The sequence below is a fragment of the Venustampulla echinocandica genome (assembly GCF_003357145.1).
Source record: "Venustampulla echinocandica strain BP 5553 chromosome Unknown scaffold_0, whole genome shotgun sequence".
Lineage (NCBI taxonomy): Eukaryota > Fungi > Ascomycota > Leotiomycetes > Helotiales > Pleuroascaceae > Venustampulla > Venustampulla echinocandica.
The window spans coordinates 5,255,733-5,282,789 of record NW_022474205.1 but is presented as its reverse complement, the minus strand read 5'-3'; the positions used below and the strand labels follow the sequence as shown (position 1 = coordinate 5,282,789).

The following is a 27,057-nucleotide window of genomic DNA, read 5'->3' as shown; positions in this document are numbered from 1 at the left end:
GCCAGTGGGCCGGAAGTGTCCAATCGCTTCTGCGCCCTTGTAGAGGCGCGAGGCGGATGGAAGTTCTATTTGGTCGAAGGCTCCCAGTAATATGATGAATTCTCATGTTTATCAGATTCAAAAGCTTATGTTATCTTGACAATTGTTCGTTGTATTGACGGCCATCGATGATTTGACAGCAGCGTATCGACAATCGACAATCGACATGACTCATGAACTTAGTTGCCATCTAACCTACAGATAATTTGAAATAACCATACTTTTCACATCTCCATTCCTTCAATGCAAACTGCCGCCCATGCATCGAATATCGTAGTCGATTCGGATTGAACCTTCGGTATGACCCATGATGATCAGGATGCCTTGCAATTTTGTTATTTCATGGTTAACACACTACTTGTCTTACTAGACTTTAAAGCGCTAATTAGAATTTTGGAAATAATCCTCGAGAATCGCGGTTTAGTTATAGAATTGCTGCTCCTATGGTAATGAAAAGGCTGATCCCGTTGCTGAAACGATGGAAATTGAACTATGATCCGGAAAGGGGTACCATGGGAAAGATAGATTTGACAATATAATGAGAAAGAAAGGGTACGTGCATGCTATTATGAGAGATATGAAGGATGTAGTGATTGGGACGGCGAGGTGGTTTTGGAATAATCTCTTGGTCAATTGATGGCGCCTCCACGAATGCCCTTCTTGCTTTTCCTAAGCCGAACGCCAGTGCTCTAGCCAATGATGCATCAGAAAGGCGTGTAGTGCACACTTGCTTCCATCTCCTTCTTACATATGCATCAACAATAACCTCAAAGCCAGCCTCAACTCTCCACCGGATCCGAGTTTCTAGTTCCAGCAGCTATACCCTTGTCAGAATGTCCGTGGTCCTTCTGCAGCGTGCGAGGCAAGATAGCCCACAGTATCCCAAGCACAACTAAGAGGGCAAGGATAACTGGTTGGAGGCTTTTAACGCATCTGGCTTGCGCGATGGCGCCCACCATGAAAGGAAGAATGGCTCCGCCAGAGCCACCGAATGCGGTGCCGAATCCAATGGCGCCAACGTGGAGAGAGCGTGGCAATAGTTTGGTTGTGACCACTATGGCTGTGGGAAACATGGGCCCTGAGAAAAAGGGTTATAGTCAGGACTAGTAGAGGAGGAGGGGGAAATTTAACTTACCCATAAACATGCCTAGTAATGCTGCCGAAACAGCGCTCACTACCAAATTCGGGACAAGCCAGAAAATCAATTCGAGAACAACGCTTAAGCCGAGGTATATCATCATAGATTTGTTCTCTCCTATACGCGAGGTAAGGAAGGCGAGGAAGAGGCGGCCCACGGTCATCCCGCCCCAGAAACCCGTTGCTGATGCTCCTCCGGCGAAGGAGCTAGCGCCGCGGACGCGGGTCATGAACACTACTATCCAGCCACTTAGGGAAACTATTTATTGAGAGATATCAGCAATTTATCTTTCAACAAGGTGGTAGAAGAAGGCGAGTGGAAAGGGCAGGGGAGGTTACCTTCTGCGCCGCAATATGCTAAGATAAAAATCGCAAAGATCCAGGTGACTTTGTTTCTCAGAGCTTCGCGAGTACGGCCTGACTTTTCTCCTGCCGTGCGGGGGTTCTCGGCCAGATATGTGGCTCCTGTTTGACTCCAGAATGTGGAGGCTGAGGTGAGGAGTTCAACTGCTGAGCCAGCGAGCTTTTAAACATTGTGGTTAGCACCACTCCTTCTCAGTCATGAAAATCGGATAGATTTGTTAGGGGGTAAATGTTACCATAACGTAGTAGAAAGAATACCAGCCTAGGTTGCCCGACGTGATCATGCCTGTGGCAATGAGTGGAGCAACTGTAGCACCCAACGCATAGAACGCCTACAAGATACCTGACAACTCATGTGCATTCGCCATGTTGCCTATCCAGGCGCACCAGGCTGCATCGATGAGGCCATTGCCGAAGCCGACAAAGATGTACATTACCACCTAACGTTCTTTATTAATGCTTTTCAAGTCTTGCTCAGAAGTACTTGTAGGTGAAGGCTGGAGATTGGGAGAACGGAAAGGAACGCGGACGTACAAGAACGGGATATGGAGGATGAAAGGTGAATATGAGATAAGGAATGAAACGGCATATAGGCGCCATGCATGCCACTCCTCGTTGACCAAGGTGTACATGTACAAAGTTGTTGGATAATGAGGCGAGGGTGTAGCCTGCAAAAGGGGACAGAAATACGAGGGAGACGACAGTATAGTCCAGGTTGTAGTATGTTTCGAGCTAGAAGTCGTAGGTGAGCTTTGCTTTGGCTAGGAGGAATGTAGAATTTTCCTACGTGAGGAATCAAGGCCTACCGGTGCTTGTCAGTTCCCAGTCATAAAAAGTGGTAGTTTCAAAGGGGAGACTTACACCATATGAACCATCATTCATTCCCAAAACGAAGAATGCCCAGAACGTTGCAAAGACACGATATTTGTGTATTGGCGGGGAGTTCCATTTCTGGAGAGCCTCCACTGCCTCTGGTGGTGGAGTAGTATTACTACTGACATCTTCGGGGTCTGTGATTCCGGCTTTCTCGACATCCCCGGAGCTACTTTTGTCTAAGGGGGAGACAGCTTTTAATTCTATACCAGAGCTGGCTGGCTCGGTTTGAGTAACTGTGCCCGTTGCCATGTTGGATGAAGACTGTGATGTGAAGTAGCAAAAAGCACCAGGAACTTCTTTGATGGATGGATGTTGCGGCAAGAGAACGATGAAATGAGGAAATTGTCTACCTGTCTACCTGCCTGGGTACCTACTTCTTAATGTAGGTAGGGAGTGTGGAGACGATGCTCCTAGGATATCCCCGCTTGAAGATTGATCTGCTATACATGAGCTACAGCGAAGGTGTCAGCATGCGCCGAGGCAGTAGCGCAAGGAACGTTATACTCTGTACGGAGTACTCGAGTACAGCTTGCAACATTAATATTCCTCGGATTCGATACGGTCTTAGCGTAGGCAAAACACCCCTGCCCAGTTCATGTACGTACCTACTACATGGCTGAGCTTAATAATCGGTCGGACTCAATCCGAGGGACCACCTATCATTTAGCCGAGCCAATCAATTCGTGAGTCCCTCGGATTCAATACGGGCTTGGTATTAGCTTCAAGCTCCCGTCAAAAATATCATCCGTCTAACCTTCCACCTACTACCACTAACGAACTGATTCCTACCCGTACTAATCAACTGCTTTTGATATTGTGCTATTTACGCAATATCGCTAACTAAAATCGTTACAAATGGCCATTAATAATGAATAACTCGGATTCGATACGTGCTTGGCATAGAGGTCGTGGCACTTGCCCTGCACAACAAGAGAGGGTTTTGAGTCTTATGTCTTGTTTACAGGAGTATAAGTATATATATTCCTATAAAGTCTCGTTCATTCTTCTTGTCAACCTTCACTCCACTCCACTATTTTACCATCACAACTCCATCTAAGCCACTTCCCATCGCCGCCCTCTGAATCTTTGAACCTTTTACACACCTTCATACCTTTTAAAGACACTCTCAAACTCTCGCGCCTTCACGCACTTTCAATCACTCAACTCATTATAAGCAAAAGCAAAAGCAAAAGCAAAAAGGAGGAGACGGAGGGAAATAGAAACTGAAACAGAAAGACAGAAAAAGCAATCACAATGTCCGTAGTACTCCACGAAAGATTCACAGCTACCGGCGGCCCCAAGCCTTCATATAAAGCCCCCTCAGTATGGGAAAAGAGTTGTCCCTGGGGCATGCAAGCGCCCCTTCTCCCCCGGGTTCGGTTCACAGATGAGACTATTATCCCCGTGATAGTACGTCTCGAGGAAGGCGAGCCCGAGTCCGACATTGACATGGAGAAGGAAAAGGCTCAAAGGTATGTTGGAGATGAAAATATACAAAGACTCAATCACTCCTGGGCACCTCCCTTCCCAAAAGAACAAACTCTGACATATGTAATAGGCAACGCCGCTCCTCCAAAGTGCTCTCCAAACTCCGCCATCGACTCCAGGATTTTGGCGTCACGCTCGGGACCAGCAAGCCGCACGTAAAATGCGTGTTCATGCCCCGACGAGAGTATCTCAAGTATTTCGCCCATGATACACAAGGAAATTATAGTGGGTCTGAGCTTCAGCGGACGTGGTCGGAGGATGAGCTTGACGCTAAGTTTAAGAAGTATCAGTACGAGAAAGCAGCGAGATGGGGGGTTTGCAGAGAAGAAACTAGAGAGCTTACAGAAGAAAATAGGGAGAGTGAGATTTAATGAAGGGGATTTAACAAGGCTGCGGAGCTTGGAGGAGATATTGATATAATGAATGGGGCGCTTTTTGTGCAGGAGTCCTAGTTAAGTGTACATCTTCCATTAGGAAGTTTGTTAGTCGGGTAATTTTTATATTTTTTGAAGTGGAATATACTTGCAGATCGTTAATGTTATGCCGCTGCCAGCACTGGGTATTTGTCCACCTGCACCTAGTCAAGTACTAGTTTTTGCTTCTCTCATAATCCAACTCCAACTTCACATCCCTCGTCCTCCACCTTGCCACTCCCCACATTTCTTCATCCGGGATCATCACCTTGATGTCCATACGTGCATCTGCTAGCAGACAGGTGCAGGTGATATGGGTGGTTTGTATCTTTCCAAAGCATGTGAGCGCACCTGGCTCTCCATGGAAAATTGTCAACAAGATGCTCTTTGCGAATCTCATAACTCTTTCAGTCGGGGGCTCAAAGTGTAAGCATCCAATTTGTCTAATTTATGAAGCTTGCTGACATTAATAGGCCAGTTAAGGTACTCCCTACTACCGGAATCGATGTTTTGGTATATGGTGTCGATCCAGGTGTTCATTCGAATTCTGTACATGCTAACGGTGTATTTCTTACGCTCTTGACACGAGATGGGTCGCATGACGAGGTGCATAGCAATAAAGTGAGCGATGAGAAGTTGGCTAACCGTGTTTATTGGCTCGCACAGGTCGACGAAATCTTCATGGCAGACCGTCACGATGAATTTACACACGTTTACATGGGCTTGGTAGGCTGTTTGTTTGTAAGCTTCGCTCTGTGCCATGCTTGAAGGTGATTCAAACCTTGGGCAGATGTCCGAGAGAGGGAGAGAACGTTTTCCAGGAGGCACCCTTGAAAGTCTCGCTGGTACGGTCTCGAACACAATGGCAATATTGCGTTCAATGACGATGCAGCTTCATAGATGAATGCGGTATCAAATGGTGGGGTTCCTTTCAAACGCCCATTCATGATCGCGATGCCAGAGTTGGGATCCTCATTTGCAAGCACAGCTTATATGTTCTGGTCTCGTACTTCCTGTGACACCAGGTTACAAGACCTTGTTAATACCAGGAAAGCGTTTAGGCCATCATCCATATACCAAGACTGTAAAAGTAAGGCATGGCATGCTGCAATTACTGCATCAGCCTCCCCTACAGACCGTAAAGGCGCCCTCAAGGCTTCATTAAGACCCTTGCTAGCTTTGAGCCTGTGATTTTGGGCAACGGCTGTAAACGAAACAGCGGAGATCTTGCTGAGATGTGACGCAGATAAGCCTAATATTGCGTGCATTAAAAAATCGGACTAAAATGGCCTGTTAGTGGGCGCTCTGTTGCTCTTCAAGAAGGGATGGAGCTTACTTGATGACTGATAGGTGTAATATAATTCAACCATATGTCTTCACTTGCCAAGGGGAAATGGGGATACGCCGCAACCAGATAATGATGGAATAGTTGGAAATCTGTTAGGCTGAAATTTGTACTGGTGCTGAGGGCGCGTTGCGGACTAGACGAGCGCTGTGGTGGTAGAATGGCGCTGGTTTGTATGTATTGGCAACGGATGGATAGTCGTGCGCAATTCCCACATGTTGGAAATGTCTCTTGGCACTAAAATGTATCAGCCGCATCCTGCACCTACGTGTGGTGAATACCATCGAATTTGCATCTAACCTTTATCTTGCGCTTTTTACAGCTCAAGCACCCTTGACGAGACTTGCGGTGGCCCCTTCGTTCCCTCCCTTGGGGCTTCCTCGATATCGATAAGCAAGTACTAGCAGGCTGCTGGGTTGCGGTGAGGACCTGATCGCTTGAATCGTCTCTTTCGTCTTTCATTTCTGTTGCCTCTCCTGCCATGGTAGGCCTTGTGAACACAGTTGTGGTGTCCGCCATCTGCCCGCAACTAGAAAGATAGCTATGACTTCTAAGTTTTGCTAGGCTCGCGCGAGCGATTACTTCAGCTTTAGATACAAGGGGATTGGAGATGATTGGTGACACTGGGCAGTGATGAGCTGCTCTAGAGGCTCGAGGCTTGATGTTGGATTTGGAGCTGGCTACGGGACGTTTTCGCCACGATGCTTACCACTGACACCCATGCCTGGCGCATCATCCACCGCAGCGCACCAAAACTCCCACTAGGCTTACTTTTCCCACCGCTGATCTCGAGACCATCTCGAGTTGGTCTTATAATTATTATATGACTACTTGATAACAACTTACCGTACTAGACTGGACTGCCTACCCAAGCCGTCTTCCAGTTGTAATCATCCGTTTCGGGTCGTACTCCTGCGAAACACCAGTACAACAGTTCACACGATACCAAGTTGGGGATGCTGGTTCAACTAAGCAACCGCTCACTTCCAAATATTAACACAACCAATCTAATAAAACACTTGACATGCATCATATATGTCCTCATGCATTAATTCGTCTTGAAAGTTTGATCTTGGAATATTCGTGTTATTGTAGAGGTTAATTCAAATCTACGGGGTCTGAACCCCTAAAGCCCCTATAAATTTAGCGAAGGATACGCTAAAGGAGTACTCCGAGGTGCCCAAGGTACGTACCTTAGGTACCTGTGGACCAGCCCCCCTGAAGGTTATCGATAAGACAGGTGCACCCAGCCTCGTCCTTATCAACCTTCGCCTTTCCCTCCCACCCTTGACTCATCCCCATCTCCGATATACCAGATCATAGAGCAACTGGGTTGCTTTCTATCTCATCTACGTTTGCCTCACAGCTTCAAACCGTCGAGATGGGAGCAAGTCAATCGAAAACACCGATCGCCAATGAGAAGCTGCTAATCGAGCGACTTCGGGCTTTGCAGCTCAAGGACGATGCCCAGGATCGCGATCAAGCTGATAGCGACTACGTCCACCTCACCGAGAAGGATGTTGCGCGATATTCAGGGAGTACTCACTCTAGGGCTCCATGGACCAGTTTGACAACTTCTGATATCGCTCACTGGGAGCACGAGCTTCTGCAGGACTCTAAGAACAGGTCAGTGTCCCTACCAGGCGTTCCTTACCGTGGAACTGATAGATCACAGGCTGGCACTCTGTGCCCTTACCTCCTCAAGCCCCAGGGAAGTCCTCTTATCTCGAGCTACTGTGATCAAAGACCAGCAAGTCTTCTCGGTCAAGATTCCCTTCGAAGGGGCACCGATTACCAACCAGCGATCATCGGGGCGATGTTGGCTTTTCGCATCCACGAACGTGTTTCGAGTCGCGCTCATGAAGCGTCACGATCTTGACAAATTCGAGCTCTCACAAGCCTACCTCTTCTTCTACGACAAGCTCGAAAAGGCGAACTTTTACCTGGAGCAGATTGTCGATACTGCCGGTGAAGATCTTGATACTCGACTTGTGCAGACGCTGATGAGCGACCCGGTCAGCGATGGCGGACAATGGGATATGGTGTATAATCTAGTCAACAAATACGGTCTCCTTCCGCAAGCTTTATACACAGATAGCTTTAACGCACAAAATACGGGGGCTATCAACAGCTTGATCACAACCAAGCTTCGAGAAGACGGACTTAAACTCCGAGAAATGGCAACATCTGGGGTCTCAGAGAAGGGAATCATAGCTGCGAAGGAAAAGATGCTGCGTGAGATTCATCTCATCCTGACGCTTACCCTTGGGCCGCCACCTGCACCAAATGACGAATTTACATGGAGTTATTTGGATAAGAATGGCGCAGCACATCAAATGAAGACGACGCCTTTGGCATTTGCGAAAGAACTGGAGTCACCTAAATCTATACGCATTACTAACTCCACCGTCCACGATATGTTTTCTCTAATCAATGACCCGCGAAACGAATACGGGACTCTCCTCTCAGTCGATAGGCTTGGAAATATTGTCGGAGGGCACGGCATTCAATACGTTAATGTTTCGATGGATACCTTGAAGGGCGCTTGCATCAAGATGCTTCAAGCCGGTCTCCCAATTTTCTTTGGGTGCGATGTTGGAAAATATAGCAACTCGAAATTCGGTATAATGGACACTGATCTTATCGACTACGAATTAGGATTCAATGTTCAACTCGGCATGTCAAAAGCGCAGAGATTGATGACTGGCGAGAGCCAAATGACCCATGCGATGGTGCTTACAGCAGTACATTTGGATGAACAAGGTAAGAGTGTAAGATGGAGGGTGCAGAATAGTTGGGGCGAAGCTGCAGGCAGCGAGGGATGGTTTGTTATGAGTGATAAGTGGATGGATCAGTTCGTTTACCAAGCTGTGGTTGAGCCTAGGTTTGTGGACAAGAGCATAAGTGATGTGCTGAAGACGAAGCCAAAGGTACTCCCGCTGTGGGATCCTATGGGCTCCTTAGCCTAATCGTACTCGTAGCAAGGCTTCAATTAAGCATAGATAGGATGGTGATATGATGTTATTGTTATTTGCATACCGCGGTGCGAGGATATCTTTAAGAATGAATTGCTGAAAGCTTATTGTAGACACTCCATATGTCTATATTTTTAAATATAAACCCTTAAACAATACTAAATAATCCCTATCTAGTATTATTCTACTATCCTTTTTAAACTTAGCGGAATAGGACAAAATCGACATAATACCAGCGAACTTGTACAGAACCCGTAGCATTGTTTTGAATCTACCCTGCGGAATATATAAACCTTTAAAACAAGTCCACTCCAAAGCTCTACAGGTGCTTTAGGAACTACTACGCCCGCGAAACTACTCTTACTGTTTTCTACATTGTTATCTACTTTCGTATAACCTCTACACTATTGTATTAAACGTGTTACCTAAACGTGATGTGCATGTGATAGCTGTCAAGAAGACAGTAGCTATCATTATATAGCAAAAGTTTTAATCACTATTCAACAATGAATTTGAAATTTATTAGTTTTGGCAGGTACTAGATATCGTAGAATGTACCAACACTTGTGAGGCATTGCATTATAAGACTAAAATATACTGTTAATATTGAGACATTGAAGAATTCGAACATAGAACAGGTTATTAGCATTAACATATCAACTCAAGTAGTCAAAACTTTCTTAACCCTTTCAATCTCCTCATCATGCAACCCCACGGAATCCCTCATATACCCCTCTGCACCACCCCACCTCCTCTGAAGCATCTCCAACATGGCCCTCATACTCTCCTCCCTCGCTCCAACCATCCTCATCGCTCTTCTCCTCCCCTGTTCCCCATCCCCAATTGAATCTCTAAACTTCGGATTCTTCATTAACCTTTCCACAACCTCATCTCTCCCAGCTCTTAGACCTATTTCAGAGAGTGCATACTCAGCTGTAATGGATGAGGTTGGGACACCAAGAAGGGAGAGCAGTGTTCCGACGAAGACACCAGAGCGGTTGTTGCCTGTTGTGCAGTGAATCATGGCTGCTGGAGGGCGAGGAGCGTTTGGAAGGCTAGCAAGGTGAAGGAGAATTGGGCGGAAGGCTGTAGTTGCACCATTGGCGAGGATGTCTTCAAAGGCTTGGACGATGCCCTATTCGCACAAAGTATCGTATCAGCGATTGCTTTTCGCCCTATCCACCCACCTATCATGTCTCAACCGCTAAAAATATATATATTAGTAGGAAGGAAGGAAACTATGAGATTTGATTGACGTACATCCGTTCCCTCACTAGAATACTGTGTATACCTCGCCCCCGCTTTCTCAGGCGTATAGTCGCTCTCTTGAAAAACCGGACACCACACCCTCTGAATTCCCTCAAGCTCTTTCACTCCTCCAGCCCTAACAATTTGCGGTACACTGCGTATATCGAAAATAACTTCCACGCCAATATCTTTCATTTGCTGAGCACCTCTGTCCGTGATGGGTCCGAGGTCTGGGCCTCGGTATAAAATGCCTGATCGCACTTTTGAATTTGGACGTGAGGGTGAGGAGATAGGCCAGCCACCAATGTCGCGGAAGTTATTGAGGCCATCGATTGGAACGAACGGAGGCTGGAACTCTCTGCCCTTCTCATTCGGCTTTTGAGAGGACGGTTGCGCTTGCTCAGCCAAGGCAGCCATCGCTACGGATCCGCTGGGATTTAAATAGGGACTAAAGGAAATCGACGGCGGAAAAAGAACTGGATTCATGTGAAAGAATGAAAGCCTAAATTTGATTAAGTGTGGAGAAGAAATTCGATAGTGAATGGAAAACTACGCTTTATCTCAGAATGAAAAGGAAACCAAGGTTGGGGTAAGGGTGCTGAATCCCCACGGCGGGGTAAAGTAAGCGGCAGGATTGCTGTTGACACATTGTTATTATAGTAGCGGGGGGGGGGGGTTAAGAAAAAGAAAGCAGGGACATTATGAAACGGATGCTTTGTCGCTTGAATTAGAGGCAGGCCAACCAACACCTTAAGCAGGTTAAAGTAGTTTTACTTCTTCAGAGCTGTTCCCCGGATATTTCGGAATTACGGGGAAAATGTGTCCCTATTTCCCAAGGATTAGCCTCTAGTGAGGTAATTGTAATAGGAGTTTCGGCGGTATATGCGGTATAATGAGGATGTCGATTATCAAATGTTTAATCGAGGCTTATATTTGTATGATTTGAAGGTGATACATAGCAGTACCACTTGCTCCACGTTAAATGAGTATGCACAGATAAGTTAAGTCATGCTCAGGATAAGATCTGGTATTCGCTGTCGAACGTCCTACCACCTATAAAAGAAGTGACACGAAAATAGATATTTTGCGCTTTGTAGCACGCGGCAACGCGACAAAGTAGTATATCTGGATCATAATTCATGTATCAAGTATGTTGTCAAATCTTTGCTTCAGAGTTTGTGTAGAGTATTAAAAGTTGACGAACTTAGCAGACCATAAGTTGAAGCCACCCCTTCATTAAAAAGTATGCATTACCAAACTGTGGCGTCGTCCTCCACTCCCATTGCGTGCAACGTCCAAACACTCATGTTCCCACTCCGCTATTCTTTGGCCTTACTGTGATATTTTCGGTGGGGCTATCATATGTGGTATCTTCAGGCGGATTAAGCAAGTGGGCTATGCGGTGGTCGCCGAAGACGGCGTCCATTTCCTCAAGGGATTTCCGTTTCGTTTCCGGATAGAAAAAGTAAACGATCTGAAGCGTAATTAGCATGCAGGGTTGAGAAATACGCAAAGAATGAAAAGGGGACTTACGATTCCAGAAATTATATTGATTGCCATGAAAAAGAAGTATGTCTTTGAGCCGATGGTGTCCATGCCTACAGGCCAGACCTGGGCAACAATGATGGAACCGATCGAGCCGCCCGAAGCCGCAAAATTCAGACCCCGGGCTCGGAGGTTGGTTGGGAAAATCTATAAGCGTCAACAGGGAAGTTCCATTTGTCACCAGGGAAAGGACAAACTTCAGCGCCATAGACCCAAGCCGCAGGTCCGAAGCCAATGGAGTAACCGAAGGTATAGAAGAATATGAACACAATACAAGCATAGTCTGAAGCGCGGTTCTCGTTATTAGGATATGCGAGTGGGAGTGCGCCATTAATCTGCCAAAGTATGAGCATGAAACATAGTCACAAATTCGGGACATACCAGTAAAGCGATAGCCATAACTACGCAGCCCACGATAAGCGTCGAACGCCTTCCTGCCCTGTCAATAAGCACCATGTCGATGATTGTGCACCCAATCTTTAGTGTGCTTTCAATACCGCCGATCAATAACGTTAATCGATGTTCGATTCCAAGGGAGGCAAAAATGGTTGGCAAATAATACTTCATGGAAGTGTTACCACACATCTGTGCCATAAACTGGAGCAACGCAGCTCGCCAGAGCCTATTGAATAAGGGCCGGTGAGTGAAAAGTGATGTCCACTTCGATTCTGGAGCAGCTTTATGCGCCTCGACGCTGGCACGAATCTCCTCTAGTTCCATAGTGACAATATCACTAGAGAGATCGGCATCTCTGAGATAGGCGAGGGATTTTTGAGCCTGATGTATTTGACCCTTCTGCACAAGCCAGCGTGGACTTTTCAGTTTTTAGCGCCGTTTGTAAACATGTGCATCCGGGTTACATACGTTTCTGGACAAAAAGGTATGCCGACAAAGAATATCACTGCCGGAATATATTGGACCATTAGAGATAACCTCCATCCATAGAAGTTGCCGTTAGAGGTCGTCCAGCCACTAAACGCATATCCGACCCTTTTATTATAGTCAGTTATAGCTCCAAGTAGTACGTTAAGCCTTACCAGAAGGCGACAGCAAGGCCGGCGACCAGACCAACATGGTTCATGACGACATATCGACCTCGTTGTTTTGCAGGAGCAATCTCACTATGTAGTGTTAGCACATTAACTCCAAGGAACTACACTGGACAAACCTCTGGTATAATGGCACAGATGTAGAAACAACAGCAAGTCCTAGCCCACAGATAATACGACCGATAATCATCATGGCAAGGGCACCTGAGCCAGGTCTAGCCCCGGCTTGAAAGGCCGCCCCGATACAAGTGACAAAGACTCCTGTAAAAGCAGCCCATCTTCGCCCCAAAATATCCGCAATGGGGTGAGAGATAAAAATATAGCTAATCCACGTCCCAAGATAATATATAGCGGTAATGAGGCCCTTTTTAGAGGCGTCTGGCTTGTTAAGAGCTTTCTTGAATCCAGGATGAACGTATATTGTTCCCATAACACCGATATTGTAGCTATAGAGAGCACAATGGGGTTAGTTGTCTGATAAGTGTAGTTTTTGTGCCAGAGATCTGGGCTTGGATGGCAAATAAATAGGAAATATGAGAAGGACGTACCCCCAGACGAAAGATGCCAGGCCAAAGAACACACATAGGGCATGGAGACGAAATGAAGCCTTGGAAGGGATTGGGAGCCCTTTGACCACTGAACCGAGCTCCATCACGCCACAGGTTTACTGAATCAAATAGCAACAATTAAGAAGTGTATGAAAAGCTCGACGTCGCATGCATCGTCGCGTTGGTGACACCTAACTTATGCAAACACCTCGCTATATAAAAATCTGCAGGAGCTTCCCCGCAACGACTTGGATCCTCGCATCAGCCGCCAGAGAGCAAGTTCTTTCATAAGCAAAAGAAGAAGCCACCTTATGACGCCGGGGAGAGCTATGGTTGCCCCCAAAAACCCAGTATATGATGTGTTTAAGGTTTCCTTTTGGAATTGCATTTAGCAGGCATTGACCTAAAAGGATCACAATCTGGGAGGGTTCAACGAATCACCAAGCAATGTGTAGAAAAATCCCCGGGGTGGAGCGGCCTTCGCAAGCCTCGGGCCGCTTGAGGGTGGTAGGTAGTCAAGTATGCCAGGGTGTTTCCAGCAGCGGGAACGGCCAAGGTCTGCAATAATAATATGTTGCAAGGCAGACGGTGATATTATCCTCAACCTTAACACCCCGTGGGGTACGGCATCAGCTGGAGATTGGCCACCCATGAACAACTATTTTTTCCGCCCCCCATGGCTTTCTCAGCCAACGCAGCACCATGAAAACAGATATCGCCAATAATGGTAACCCTCGTTATTTACCATATGGGTGCGCAAGGAAAACCTGCTGATATCCCCGTGCGAATCAAGAGCGATTAGCTTCGTGTACTGGAGTTTGGCTTGTATCCATGGCGTAGACCGCAAGATGTCAGAGTGTCGGTAATTAAACGCCACGTTGTGCCTAGGCTGGCCATACCCTTTGAGGGTTGCTTCTATCTCCAGGGCATGCTTGACGGTGGTCACACCACGGTACTTAGGCGTGGTTGATATTAGTTCAATAGTGGGATGGCAATGATTGGCAGAGTCACGGCATGCGGTACCCTTGAGATGGTGGTCGATTTCCTCGCTGTGGACCGCACCCTACTCCAGCCGTGGGGGCACGCATGATGAAGCTGTTGGCGAGAACACCGTGGCGCATTTATGATCCGATGGATGCGTTCTGTTTAGTATTGCAGATCATCCTGGCAGAAGTGAAGTTTGTTGGAACCGAAGGTGGGTGACTAATTGGTTATTCCACTTTCACCATAGTGTTTGTTCCAGACTCGGGACCTCGTTATTGTCGATTTCACATTTTCAATTCCAATTCCAGTTCGTTTGCTTACTCTATTTCTAGCAACTCTTGTACTTGGAAAAGCGGTAACATGCCATGTGTCGAGGAAGGCTACGTCTATGTCACCCTATAACCCAACAATGTGGCATGACCTACGAAGTAAACCCTAGGCAATAATCACGACCTTCAAGATGCATACCTCTGCTATGCTATCCTGTATGTAGTGCTTTGTACTAATCAAAGGCCGGCGTACCGCCATATGTTTTCAAGTTAACTCTTTGCCAGCGGCTACGGAGTTTGTCTCATTGATATGAGGTTCCATGATAAAGATGGCTGGTATAACCCACCTATAGGTACGAAGTAGGATAGGGGTATTGGTAAGCCCCTTGGTATGAGATACGGTGTAGTCAACGTCGAGGTGGAAATAAGGACTGTCTCACCATACTCCTTAATCCTAAAAGAATACTCCGTAGTGCCGATACGAGTATTTAGGCCGGGAATAATATGTTCGATAGTGAAGTATCGAAGTACCACTCGCTCAGTAGCAGCAAGTATTTCGTCCTTGTACTTCTACAGTGATCAACATTGACTGACCCCTGAGGGCGGATTAATGTCGCAAGCGAGCGGGGTATCTGTGCTACTTTGCAGTATCGCAATCAACATCCGCCCATTCATCTTCCATCGCATTTATCCTCCAGGCTCCTGATTAAATTGCTTACCACGGCTGTTCACCGAAAGGTCTCCTCGTCACTTTGGTGATTCAGGTAAACCACGAGCCCAATCACGGCACATCGGTTTGTTAAGCATTCCACTTTCATATTGTTGGCCAATAATTACCCGTTAAATATGTGTTCATAATGCCCGCGAGTCGAATGGCAGCCCCGTTAGGGACCATTCTCCCAGTGTTCTATCTAGGATGATTTGTTCGTTTGCGGCTGTTCGATTCAGCCTCGACAGCTTTGGTCATCCCTTTCTTGATTTTAACTCTACCAGTATAGAGTATAGTGTTCACGAGAGCTGGTGACGGAGTCGCCATCATGGAGACCTCGTAAAACCAATCTGCTTCCCACTCCTATTTTTCCTGCCTCTCCGACCATGATCGTGCGGCCACTGTAGGATACGATGGCTATCTCACAGCCTCCGGACGAGGAGGGGCTTCTCCAGAGTAGGAATCTCTCCATATTTACTGTTGACTTACTGACTTCTCTAAGGCTCTGTATCTCACAATGGGTCCGTTCCCGAATCCTCCGAGAAACTACCTCCTTCGCGAGAACCAAAGTCTTCCCCCGTGACTTGGATGGATCTTCCAAATAAATCGCAACTCTTCATACTCTCATTATGTCGGCTCTCCGAACCCCTTTCGAATACATGCCTCCTCCCATATATCTACTTCCTCATCAAATCCATAATTGATTCCGATGATGATTCTGCACCGCAAAAGATATCGCGTCTTTCAGGGCTGCTGGTTGCTGCTTTTCCGCTCGCGCAATTTGCGACCAGTATGCTCTGGGGCCGGGCATCGGATTTCTATGGCAGAAAACCAACCATCGTAATCGGACTGTTGGTAAGCGTGATCGCAAATGCCGCATTTGGATTCTCGAGAAATATTGGGGCTTTGATGTTCTGGAGGATACTGGCAGGTATTGCGAATGGAAACGTGGGTGTGATGAGAACGATGACTGCAGAAATCGTCAAAGAGAGAAAATACCAAACAAGAGCATTCTTGATCTTGCCACTGGTGTTCAATTCCGGGATGGTGGCCGGACTAGCTTTGGGAGGCTGTTTGGCGGATCCGGTGGTCAATCTGCCTTGGTTATTTGGACCAGAGGGCATATTTAACGTCAGTGACAATGATGGGGGCGTGGCGTGGGCATTGAAATACCCATATGCTCTCCCAGCCTTATCAAATGCGTTCACTCTCATGGGAAGTCTTATATTGGCAGTTTTCTGGATGCGAGAAACATTACCTGGAATGGAGGACGACAAAGACCTTGGGATCAAGATTGGCGAATTGGTCAACCGATACATACGGCGAATCGTCTTCCGGCAGCGCTCTAGTGGGTATACGGCGGTCACACTGGAAGATTTTCCAAGCTCGGAAGAATTTCCAGAAGTTATAGTCACGAAACCGCCCCCTTCTCGTCCCCAACCTCCTCGACCTGCTTTCCGTAGCATCTGGACTCGCGATGTCCTCGTCACTATAGTGTCCTTTGGGCTCCTACCCCTCCACAACTCAGCATTCATGCATATCTTCCCAGTCTTTCTCTCCACTCCATTCTCACCCAACAAGGACTGGTCGGTCGTCTCTTTCACTGGCGGTCTAGGCTTACAATCCCCTTCCGTAGGTCTCTGGCTCTCCTGCTTCGGAATCTGTGGAATCTTCCTCCAACTTTTCATCTACCCACGGGTGCAAGCCCGCCTCGGAACGCTAGGCTGCTTTCGCATATCCCTATTCATCTTTCCCCTTGCATACCTTTTCGCACCATACCTGTCGTTGCTTCCCCAAGATGGAATTGCGCGCTGGGGCGGCATTGCCGTTATTCTATGCGCGCAGGTCATGGCTCGCACGATTGCCATCCCTAGCACCGTGATATTACTCACCAATTCGGCGCCGTCTAAAACGGTGCTAGGCACAGTGCATGGTGCAGGGAATATGCTGAGCAGTCTTGCGCGAGCAGTAGGTTCTGCTGCTGGTGGCTGGGTGTTTGCTTGGGGAATGGAAAGAGGGATGGTAGGCGCGGTCTGGTGGTGTTACCTGTTATTTGTCGCTGTGATTGCGCTGGCTTGGTCATATACTATGCGTGATGGGGTGGGAGAAGCTCCCAATAGCAGAGAGGATATGATAGCTGTTAAAGAGGAGGTTGATCTTGAAACTCCGCCGCGAGATCCTGTTTTACGTAGAGAGTCATAAATTCTGGTACATCTTTGGGAGGTATATTTCATCGCATATCTATCGATTAGACCTTATTTATAGAATCATAAGAATATCTTGGTTTTAAGGAATTACTTCTCTAGTCTTGTCTCCCTTGCCGCTCATGTAGTTGCGAGGATAATATGAAGATGTAGGTCTAGCAGCTGATGGAGATCTAACGGCTGATGGAGAAGAAGTTTCGCAGAACCCAGAGATAAGCTCTCAACTGGAAGTAGAGTGTCCAGATGGGTTTCACTCCTGTCCCTTGCTCGTCACCTCTTCTTTGCCGGGGTATGTGTAAACGAGCGGATACTAACTTACCGTATGAATAGCAGGTTGCAAATTGGCCATTAGTTTAACAATGCCACCTTCACAATCAACGACAATTAGTGACCAAGTTGATAGGCATGGTAAAGATGAAAAAGTGCAGATGTATTCGAAAAAACCTCAGAGAGCATACAGCCCAAAAGACTCAACGGATACTGAAATGATATCTAAATTGCTAAATAAGCAAGATGGGGAAGGGGAAAGATTTCTATAAAATCCAATGAATTTATTATTTCACTTAATGGGAATCGAGCGAAAACAGCACCCCTCGACATTTCGACTTATATTTAGCTACTGCATAGCTTTGTTGCATTGTAGGAAATTTTGATCCTTTGGCTTTAAGAAAATGAGAATTTGGTGTGATACATTTAACACTTGGGATACCTACCTATCTACCTGCCTGCTCCTCCGAAGTTAATGGTCGGCTTGAGTTCAGGTTGAAGGTCGTTCTACGAATACGAGTACGAACCCGAAATTACCGATGTTGATGTTGGACGCGCTGTCGGTAATTTATCGGACTTCAAGACTCAACTTCCATCCACCAGAGGAGGTACAGACAGACACAGACCTGCGGGGCCCCGAATAGTACGGGGCAGTAGAAAATAGTTTCAACTATTCGCTGAGAGTCGGTTTAGATACTATAGTGTCCCGATTGATTAGGGTCGAGGTACGCTCCTGGTCCGCCCACGAGGTTGAATGCGAGTAGAAGAATCCCCGCGAAATTAAAGGTAGGGAAGCATAAGAAGAAGCAAATTGTGTGTCATAAATCCTATACGGAGATATATAGTATAATTCCCTACATCTTTGGATAATTAGTATATTGGATCCTTTGACAGGTCGAAGTTTGCTTGGTACTAAATGAACAGATGCCCCCTCCCAGATTATCACATATCCCCTCCACGGCCCACTAGATGAGATATGCATGATTGCCAAGTACACACTTGTTTGCCACCATGGCGGTAGCGCTCCTTGAGAACGTGTCAGGAGGAAAGCCAAACTCGAGAAACATGGTTTTGCCCCGTCTGCATTGATGTATGGTTTTGCTAACTTTTGGATGCTTCCCCTAGATCCATGGAGGCCATAATGCTCTAAATACCTGAATACAAATAGCGAACTTTCGGCCGTCCAACGAGCTACATCCTCAAAATCGACTCTGTTCCACCACCATTAAACAACACCCCAACAAGAATACCCGAACAAGAGGCAGACGAGCGAGAGCGGCTCTCTTAGAGCAAAACAGGACACAGCCTCCAATACTACGATTGATTTAAAAGAATCCTGGGACTACCCAAGAGTTCAAATTTTTTGCATGGTTTTCCTGCCATATCAGCGTACCAATGCAACACTTCTCGAAAGCATTGGGGGGCACGGACGGCGGGGAGTGAGTAAAGGATTTTCCGCTTTTAGAGCAGGTTGGTGGTTGATGTGGATGTGGAAGAAACCTGTGAACTGCAAAACGCCTGAAACCGTTCCCTTGGGCCATTATCATTCATTCCGCATATACCCGGCTGGCATTTGGAAGTCTTGTACGGTGAGCATCTAGTATGACCTTGCTACGCTCAACTCTAGAGAAGCCTAAAATCTGTTCGAATTACAATAACCATCAAATTCATTATCTACGAAAATCATTTAGAGTGGTCTGTTGGCCAATCCTCATCTAGTTAGGACGGCGCGTCTCTCGGTGGAAATGGCTCGCGCCTTCGCGATTGTAGCGAACCTGAACTTGCGATTGGCGATGAACTGATGGATAAAGCTCAGAGAGAACTTTCTTCAGGCGTATCGACCAGCGGGACTTCTAGGGTTCCAAATGTGAGTGGTGATAGAAAGCGAAGGGGGATAAAGGTGTTCAAAGTATAAATAGCTTCTGATGAACATTTTCGGAGGCACTGATTGGTTACGCCTTAAGACATTAAGTTACAGCTTCGTTGCACAGCCATTCTGATGGTCTTTTGGCACCGTACCATAAAGAATGGATCATCATCGCCGAATTGATTCTTAAGCCACATGTCATCAAAGGAAACGAAGGAGGATAAAAGCGTTGAAAAAGGCTTTGTGATAACCGGTTTTCGGAGACTCACTATTGGCTACGCCTAGAGAACATTGAACCATTGCTTCTTTATGATGGCAATACCAATGGTTTCTTAATACAATATAATCAAGAAGGTCCCTTGTCATCGAATTAATTCTTAAGCCGCATCTCATCCGCAACATCTAAGAAAAACCAAAAGGCGACAAAACAGACATTTCCAAGCACAAGAAGCACCACTACAACACTGCCGCCTAGTTGTTCAAATCAGGTTCTGTAGAGGGAAGTGAGCAAGACATTTATCATGCAACGTTCCAGAATATCCACACTCAAGCGCAAGATGTACGAAGCAAGCGATGAAGATGACTCCTATCCGGAGGATAACGCTACTGCAGCATCCAAGAAGCTCCGATCAACTAATACTTCTACCCGAGCCCATTTGCAGTCGTCGCGCGAGCAACTACCTTCTCCGGAGGCAAGCTCCGCTAATGATGGGCCCATTTTGACGAGGAGAGCTTCCAACAGAAAAAGAAAAGGGTCTTCCAAAAAGCCAGCCAGGAATCCCCCGCCCCGTCCGCAAAAATGGACAATCGCAAATCCGAATTGGGCTGTGAATTGGCGGAAGGCAATTGACTATCCCCCTGGCCCTAGAAGCAACCTCACCACCACAATTGACAAGAGAGAGATTGAAATGCTTGATGAGGGCAGGTTCTTGAATGACTCCCTGATTAATTTCTATCTTGGTTGGCTACAGCGTAAACTCCAACAGGAGGACCCAGAATTGGCTCGTCGAATCTATATTCACAATACTTTCTTTTACACTACTCTCACCCCCGGCAATAAAGGCTTTAATTATAACGCTGTCAAACGGTGGACTAGGAATATTGACCTTCTATCATTCGATTACATTGTCGTACCAGTTAATGACTTGGAAGAGAATCATTGGTATCTTGCAATTATATGCAACGCTCCTAAGCTCCTCCCAGACAAGCCAGATTCTGAAGCCCCTGGGACTGTCGACAATCCAATCCAGCTCGATAGTCCTGGTAACAGTGTCAACAACCTCAAGGAACCGCCTCTACCAAGCCCACCACTAGCAAAAACACCGGAGGTTGAAGTTATCGACCTAGAGCCCGATACTGACGTACCAAAACCCGAAGAACAAGACGAGCCTCCGAAACCAAAGCCACAGAGAAAACGCAGAGGTAAAGCACGCCGGAAATACGACCCTACCAAGCCTAGAATTATTATCTTAGACTCACTCGCGAAGAGTCGCTCGCCAGCTTCCACCAATCTGAAGAAGTACTTGGTTGCCGAAATTGCGGAAAGGAAGCAAATTGATGTCGTTCCACCGCGTGCTATTGGGATGTCAGCGGTCGGCATCCCTAGACAGAACAACGGGTACGATTGCGGTGTGTTCCTTCTCAGCTACGTTGAAGAGTTCCTTAAGCAACCCGATGAATTTTCCCGCCAAATATTGCAAGCTGAGGACCTCGATATGGAATTCCAGAAGGCACCAGACCTACGTCGGACCATTAGGGATATTCTTTTCAGTCTTCAGAGGTCAGTCGAGATAATCGAGATACACTGAAAATCTTGAGTCTCCTGGTAATGTTTTCGTCAGAAACGTTTAACAACTTCCTTCGTACGCAAGTGCTGTACTTGTTTTGGTTTAATACTCGTACTGTTTTGTTTCGCATGTTCATTTATAACCCGCTACTATGTGCAGAAGTGCTATCGGCCTAGTATATAAGGGGCATAGCTAGAAATGTACTCTACTGTTTTACATCCTTGATAGTTTATTTGTATAGTACGGCAGTTAAGGTTAAATTAAGATAGATCTTGGGGGGCGCAGATAATAAACTACCGATAGACAGAATAAAATTTTGAGCAGCGGGTGAGGGTAGAAAGATGAGAAATATCTTGGTTTGAATGATTAATGGCCGGGCCCTATTAACCCTGAAAATAATAACTCAGCCGGGCATCATTTGGACCATAATCACATATTTAACCTTATTAAACTACCTAGCTAGTTCCATTCCGTCCTAGGACCCGGGAATAGAAGGCCGAGGCACGCCATCAAAAATGAATCCACAAACCTGTTCTTCGTGGAGTTCGCCTGCTCACGTCACTATTGCCGCTGTCACCTTGGCCGGAGCACCGGTCGATTCCAGTTCCACCAAAACGTCAAGTATTTCGGATTCCCGCATTCAACCCTTACGATAACATCGATAAGCATCCCACTCTTAGTATAGAATCAATTCATACCTTATGCCGGGAGTTGGGTGCTGCTAACCTCGTGGCCGAGTAGGGAGAGCATCCGGGAAGTAGAGAATACTACTACTTTGCACTGCCTTGGTACCTCGTATAGCCAGTAGTACGTAGTGGAAGCTCTGCCTAGTGCAGGGCGTTATCTTGTATTGTTTCAGCCGCTGTCATATCTTTGCGCCTTACGAGCGATTCCCACCCGAGTACCCCTCACGTGGGGCAGCTTACTCTCCGAGTACAGTACACGGACACCTTTGCCTAGTCATCGAATTTTTGCCTCATTCCTTCCAAGTATTTAGTCCCTTTGCGCCTCTTGAAGCATGCCTTTGACATCTTGTTGATACCTTACGCAGTACGACTATCGCAAACATGACCGACCAGTACAGGCGGCCCCGTTCACCGGTTTACAACCCGGCGCGGGCATCCCTCCCCATCAACCTACCTGGCCATGGCCATCCAGCTTCCCACAACCACCAGCATCATCACCACGACAAAGATCACGACCATCACGTACGCGTTATTCCCACCTCTCGCCGCGAGCTGATTCCTACTACCCATTCGCGGAACGGGAGTAGCACGGCTAGTAGTGCCGGAACTGTTACGACAACATATAAGATCACTGCCGACCCTCCTCCAGCTTCATCTCGAAGTAGCAGCGCTCGAAATGCCAGCCGAACCCGAAGCTCGACCGTCGATTCCTACAATCGCCCAACCATTGTTACCCCGGCGGCGTCAAGGAATAAACCGGTGATCCATAGCGGCAGACCTCCGAGTCCCTTGAGGAACCCCTATCGATTGAGCGATGAAGACTACTACTCAGTCCCGGCTTCCTCTCAACACCTCCATTCCCGCAACAAGCGATACAGTGCTACAATGGATAATGATGACATGCGTCGCCTGGAAATGGAGCGTGAGAGAGATAGATTACGAGTTCCCTCAGCCAGGGAGAGGGGCTCATATTCCAGCAGCAGACCACGACCAGTGTATCCTAAATCAGCAGCGAGACATCTGCCGACCTTTGGAGACGATTATAGTGAAGATGGATATGGTTATACGAAACCGCGAGATTTGGTACAGTATGATCTGGACAATCCTACAAGACAGGAGCAGCGAAGGGACAGTTTTGAAAGTGGGGGGAGAAGTAGGCCAACTAGTGTGGGTAATTACGGTGAACTGGTTGTAGGCTCTTATGACTCGAGGATGCATGGCCCGCCGCCTTCGATCAGGGGGTTTGATAAGTTTTCTAGGGGATCGACATGGGAACAGCCGATGGGAAGGATGCCAGTAGCTCCTCCTCCACCAGTGTCGCCTATCCATAGACCAGCGAGGGTTGATCCACCTTTCGAGGAACAGCCTCCCAAGCGAAGTTATCCTAGAAGACCTGTATATCCGGACCACGAACACAAAAGAGGACCGCGCAATGATTATTACGAGGTGCAAGATGATGATCCAAGGGGCAAACGAGAAAGACCGTATCGTGCCACGCCCGGATATGGTAGCCCTGTCGAGCAGAGGGGTTTTGGTATTAGAGATGAGCTGCCACAAAAGCTAGAGAGGTCTGAGAAATCCGACAGGTTGGACAGAGCAGAAAGGCACGAAAGGCCAGAAAGGAAGGAGAAATTCGACAGGCTGGAAAGAGAAAAAAGGCCCGAGAGGCCAGAAAGAGTTGAGAGATCAGATAGACTTGACAAAACTGACAGAATCGAAAGAGGAGAACGATCCGAGCGGCCGGAGAGACCGGACGATGATTTGCCTGAGCACAATAAAGGCCGAGATGCAGTCGCCGCTGGACTTGGCATTGCTGGAGCTGCGGTAGGCCTCAACGCAGCGAAGAAGGCTAAGGATGATCATGATGATAGAGATGATCGGAAGCAGAAAGAATACTATGATGACCCTCGACCGTCTCGGAACCAAAGAGAGGCAAAGGACCGTGTTGATTTGGATGGTCGTGAGCCCAAAGAGCGACCTGCACATCTGAGCGAACAACGGGATGCCGACGACCTAGAAAGGCGGCGGCGCCACAAACATCGCCGTGAAGCACCCTCGAGTGGGACAGATTCGGAATCTGATCCGAGACCAGAAAAGGCAGACATACCACAGCGTAGAGAGCCCCGCCCTGAACAGCAGTCTAGTGCGGCCCCTACTGCTTTTAATCCGAGGGACACTATGGATCTGAGGGCGTTGAAAGAGGCTCTCAATTCGAAAGATAATTCAGTGCCCACGGCGGAGCCAACCGCTACTAGATCTCCAAGACCATCTGCAACGAAAGGACCTGTAGAAGCAGCCAAGATCCGCACTGGACTAGACAGTGAACGTCGATCTCGAGAGGCATTTGACTCGAAGGACAACCCCCACGCACGTGTTGTCTCACCGCCCCGACCGAAGAGTGATGAGAAACCCGTGAAGGGGATTTTACGTGCCCCGCGGGAGAAGTTCCCCGAAGATCTAGCTCCCATCAGAGAGGGTGTTGCGCCTCTGAAGGATGCGAAAAGGGATGGCGTCCCCTCCGATGCTAGATGGACGAAGATCAGCCGAAAGCTTGTGAACCCTGAAGCACTTGAGCTAGGTAAGGAGAGATATGAAGCGAGGGATGATTTTGTCATTGTGTTGAGAGTTTTGTCGAGAGATGAGGTCCAAGGTTATGCAGAGGTTACACAAAAGCTCCGAGGTTTGTTATTCTACTCCATTCCTTCTTTTATTTGTGCTAACACCATTCAGCTGCTCGCGAGGAAGCAGAGGAACAAGAAGCAAGATCAGAACGCCGCCGAGCTCGTCGAGAGCGTCATGAACGACATAAGCGTGAACGCAGTCTGGGCGAGCGTTCGGAACGACGACGTCGCCGCCGTGACCGTGACTCGGAATCTTCAGATACCACCGACGACGAAGATCGTGTCTACGACAGGAACGCACCTAAAATGCTTGAGCCCGCGCCACCTCGGCGGAGGGCGGCTAGCAATAACTTCGATGAGCCTATGATGAGCGGCGGGCTCGATGGCTTAGGGTTGAGAGAACCCCCTGATGCTCCAGGCCATTATCCGGGCTATACAAGAAACCCTCCGCCACCGGGCTCTCCAGTTGGGCAAACTCCGGGGACGAGTAGGAGGAGTCGAAACGAATCATGAATCATGAGCCGATGCATGGGTTGTGACTAGCGATAGAAAGCGTGTTTTTGATATGAAATGCTTTGGATAGCGGGAGTTGATTCTGGAAATGATTGTTTTGGGAGGCAACTTGAGATTTTGCATAGGCGACGTTTGGGTTCATTGTATTGTGCTTATTGTACGATTCATTAGAGTGTTAATGTCAGAATAATAGCATCCTCGCTGCGGTTTGGGTGTCTGAAATGGATGCAGAGGGAGATGAGCCTACCTAGAGTTATTTTACATTAGGAGCCTGTGGTTATCGTCGTCTTGGACTCTGTAGAGGATTGGCGAATGAATAGCTTTTTGACTCGAGAGACACAATAAATACCCCGAGGGTTTTAGGTTTCGTAAATCGATTACTGATTTATCCGTGCTATTGTATTCCCTATGAATATAGAAATGTACGATGGCTAGAGTAGAGTGGAGCAGAGTGAAGGAGGTGGGTCACGATAGCGAGCTGAATGCATGCCCAGACATATCGTCATCGTGCCCCATCCACACCAAGACGCGTACGTACCTTGGTACATGTAGGAGCGCACAATTCCCACCTCACGCACGCGCACACGCAATAATTGAAATTCAATCCTCTCGTGTAATAGATAGATATGTATGTTGATTCTAGAGATCTAGATCTAGGGTTTTCTGATTTTATCTCAACTGATGCAGTCTTGACTCTTGATGCTATCTCATCTCAGCAGCACTGAATAAACAAGTATTCCAAGTGCAAGTTCCCCCTTACAAAGCAACCAGTCCGCGACCCCGCACGCGCTGGATCCCACGCCAAGTTCCCCTAGTTCCCCTATTCCCCATTCCTTCCAATTCCCCAATTTCCCCCATTCCGTGATACGATACGATATGATTGATTGCGTAGTAACTAATAAACAACACCAAACCCCCATAAGACCCAATTACGCCCGAATAATCAACGATGAAAATAAAAGAATCAATGCATGAATGCATGAATGGCCACTCCGTAGCGTGATGTAACAGCCTAGTCGAGTCGTCAGTAACAGTTAACAACACAAAGAGTGCAACACGGCCACTCACCCATTCATTCACGGCTACCATTTACATAGGTGCCGCATCAAACATGGGCAGTGTGTGGGCGCCTCTTGGGAATGGCGAGGTCGCTGGCTTCATGGCGACGGCCTTTGCCTTTTGCACAATACGGGTGCGTTGTTGTGTCAGTTGAGGACCAGCCAAGGGAGTGGCGAGTCTGCCCCAGGCGAAGCTGAGGACGGCGACGTTGCCGGCGGTGAGGGCGAGGTAGTATGTTGGGATGAGGGCGGGCATATTGATTGAATTGTATGGTATTGAAGTGTATGGTATTGAAGTGTATTGTGCTGTGTTGTGTGAGAGTTGTTTTGTTGTGGTCGAGTGTGTGTTTATGGGTGTTTTGGTCGAGGGAAGTTGGCAGAGCGGTTGATGAAAACGGGGAAGTACGAGGTATGGAGTGTTTGGTGCGTGTAGTTTGTGTAGTTTGTGTTGATTTGGATTGTCTTGCGAGTAGAGTGGAGAGTGGAGAGTATGCTGTTCAAGTTACACGGTACAAGCAAGACTGGACTGTGTGGTGAAGAAGGAAGAGGAGAAGAAGAGGAGTCGAAGTTGGGCGGTTAAGGTACTTAAGGGATGTACTGAGTGGTGTTGCACTACAGCGTACAGTCACTACAGCGGACAGTGGACAGGATGTGCCCGCCTACGTTCCATTACTAAGAATGCTATTACTCCTCCTCTCCTCATTCTTCATACGATCTTAACACCACCGCAGGAGGGCGGTGCTGCCACCTGACACCGTACTCTGTGGCACAGACAACGTATCTGGTATACTGACACAGCGATACAGTGATACATCGATACGTCGTTGCTGGTTGCAGCGAATAGCATCGCATCCAGCCAGCGACAACCAGCCAAGCCGCCAATGATGCGAAGGCGAGTGGGGCATCTGGGGTAACACTAATTGCCCCCGCTCGGCTCCACTGGCTCCACCAGCTCCACCCCCGCGTTTCATTCGATAAGGCACTCACGCACGGACAGGCGATAGCGATGCTGCTAATTATACACCACCCCAAGGGGGAAGGTATTGGGTGTGGGATCCTGGCGGGA

The 27,057-nt window shown here is 47.6% G+C and overlaps 9 protein-coding genes across 9 annotated transcripts; 5 read left to right on the top strand and 4 right to left on the bottom strand.

The window, feature by feature from the left end:
• Positions 1–818: 818 nt before the first annotated feature.
• Positions 819–2,664, bottom strand: BP5553_01635 (uncharacterized protein; the record flags this gene model as incomplete). Its single annotated transcript, XM_032010258.1, has 8 exons — positions 819–1,117; positions 1,175–1,435; positions 1,516–1,699; positions 1,776–1,825; positions 1,883–1,979; positions 2,176–2,271; positions 2,327–2,341; positions 2,401–2,664. 8 exons carry the CDS (start codon positions 2,662–2,664, stop codon positions 819–821), a joined length of 1,266 nt encoding a protein of 421 aa, XP_031874312.1.
• A 1,005-nt stretch (positions 2,665–3,669) lies between these two features.
• Positions 3,670–5,507, top strand: BP5553_01634 (uncharacterized protein; the record flags this gene model as incomplete). Its single annotated transcript, XM_032010257.1, has 5 exons — positions 3,670–3,887; positions 3,974–4,263; positions 4,625–4,742; positions 4,790–5,042; positions 5,217–5,507. 5 exons carry the CDS (start codon positions 3,670–3,672, stop codon positions 5,505–5,507), a joined length of 1,170 nt encoding a protein of 389 aa, XP_031874311.1.
• Positions 5,508–7,042: 1,535 nt separating this feature from the next.
• Positions 7,043–8,630, top strand: BP5553_01633 (putative Cysteine proteinase 1, mitochondrial; the record flags this gene model as incomplete). Its single annotated transcript, XM_032010256.1, has 2 exons — positions 7,043–7,287; positions 7,337–8,630. The coding sequence occupies 2 exons, from the start codon at positions 7,043–7,045 to the stop codon at positions 8,628–8,630; spliced, it is 1,539 nt and encodes a 512-aa protein (XP_031874310.1).
• A 667-nt stretch (positions 8,631–9,297) lies between these two features.
• BP5553_01632 (putative Tyrosine-protein phosphatase) lies at positions 9,298–10,301 on the bottom strand (the record flags this gene model as incomplete). Its single annotated transcript, XM_032010255.1, has 2 exons — positions 9,298–9,771; positions 9,897–10,301. 2 exons carry the CDS (start codon positions 10,299–10,301, stop codon positions 9,298–9,300), a joined length of 879 nt encoding a protein of 292 aa, XP_031874309.1.
• An 886-nt stretch (positions 10,302–11,187) lies between these two features.
• Positions 11,188–13,130, bottom strand: BP5553_01631 (MFS general substrate transporter; the record flags this gene model as incomplete). The annotated part of the gene is made up of 8 exons (XM_032010254.1): positions 11,188–11,358; positions 11,418–11,576; positions 11,627–11,764; positions 11,811–12,243; positions 12,294–12,419; positions 12,467–12,550; positions 12,598–12,924; positions 13,027–13,130. The coding sequence occupies 8 exons, from the start codon at positions 13,128–13,130 to the stop codon at positions 11,188–11,190; spliced, it is 1,542 nt and encodes a 513-aa protein (XP_031874308.1).
• A 2,271-nt stretch (positions 13,131–15,401) lies between these two features.
• BP5553_01630 (MFS general substrate transporter) lies at positions 15,402–17,190 on the top strand (the record flags this gene model as incomplete). Its single annotated transcript, XM_032010253.1, has 2 exons — positions 15,402–15,444; positions 15,491–17,190. 2 exons carry the CDS (start codon positions 15,402–15,404, stop codon positions 17,188–17,190), a joined length of 1,743 nt encoding a protein of 580 aa, XP_031874307.1.
• A 2,693-nt stretch (positions 17,191–19,883) lies between these two features.
• BP5553_01629 (uncharacterized protein) lies at positions 19,884–21,134 on the top strand (the record flags this gene model as incomplete). The annotated part of the gene is made up of 1 exon (XM_032010252.1): positions 19,884–21,134. The coding sequence occupies one exon, from the start codon at positions 19,884–19,886 to the stop codon at positions 21,132–21,134; it is 1,251 nt and encodes a 416-aa protein (XP_031874306.1).
• Positions 21,135–22,180: 1,046 nt separating this feature from the next.
• On the top strand, positions 22,181–24,933 carry BP5553_01628 (uncharacterized protein; the record flags this gene model as incomplete). Its single annotated transcript, XM_032010251.1, has 2 exons — positions 22,181–24,479; positions 24,530–24,933. The coding sequence occupies 2 exons, from the start codon at positions 22,181–22,183 to the stop codon at positions 24,931–24,933; spliced, it is 2,703 nt and encodes a 900-aa protein (XP_031874305.1).
• A 1,089-nt stretch (positions 24,934–26,022) lies between these two features.
• On the bottom strand, positions 26,023–26,247 carry BP5553_01627 (uncharacterized protein; the record flags this gene model as incomplete). Its single annotated transcript, XM_032010250.1, has 1 exon — positions 26,023–26,247. One exon carries the CDS (start codon positions 26,245–26,247, stop codon positions 26,023–26,025), a length of 225 nt encoding a protein of 74 aa, XP_031874304.1.
• Positions 26,248–27,057: the final 810 nt, after the last annotated feature.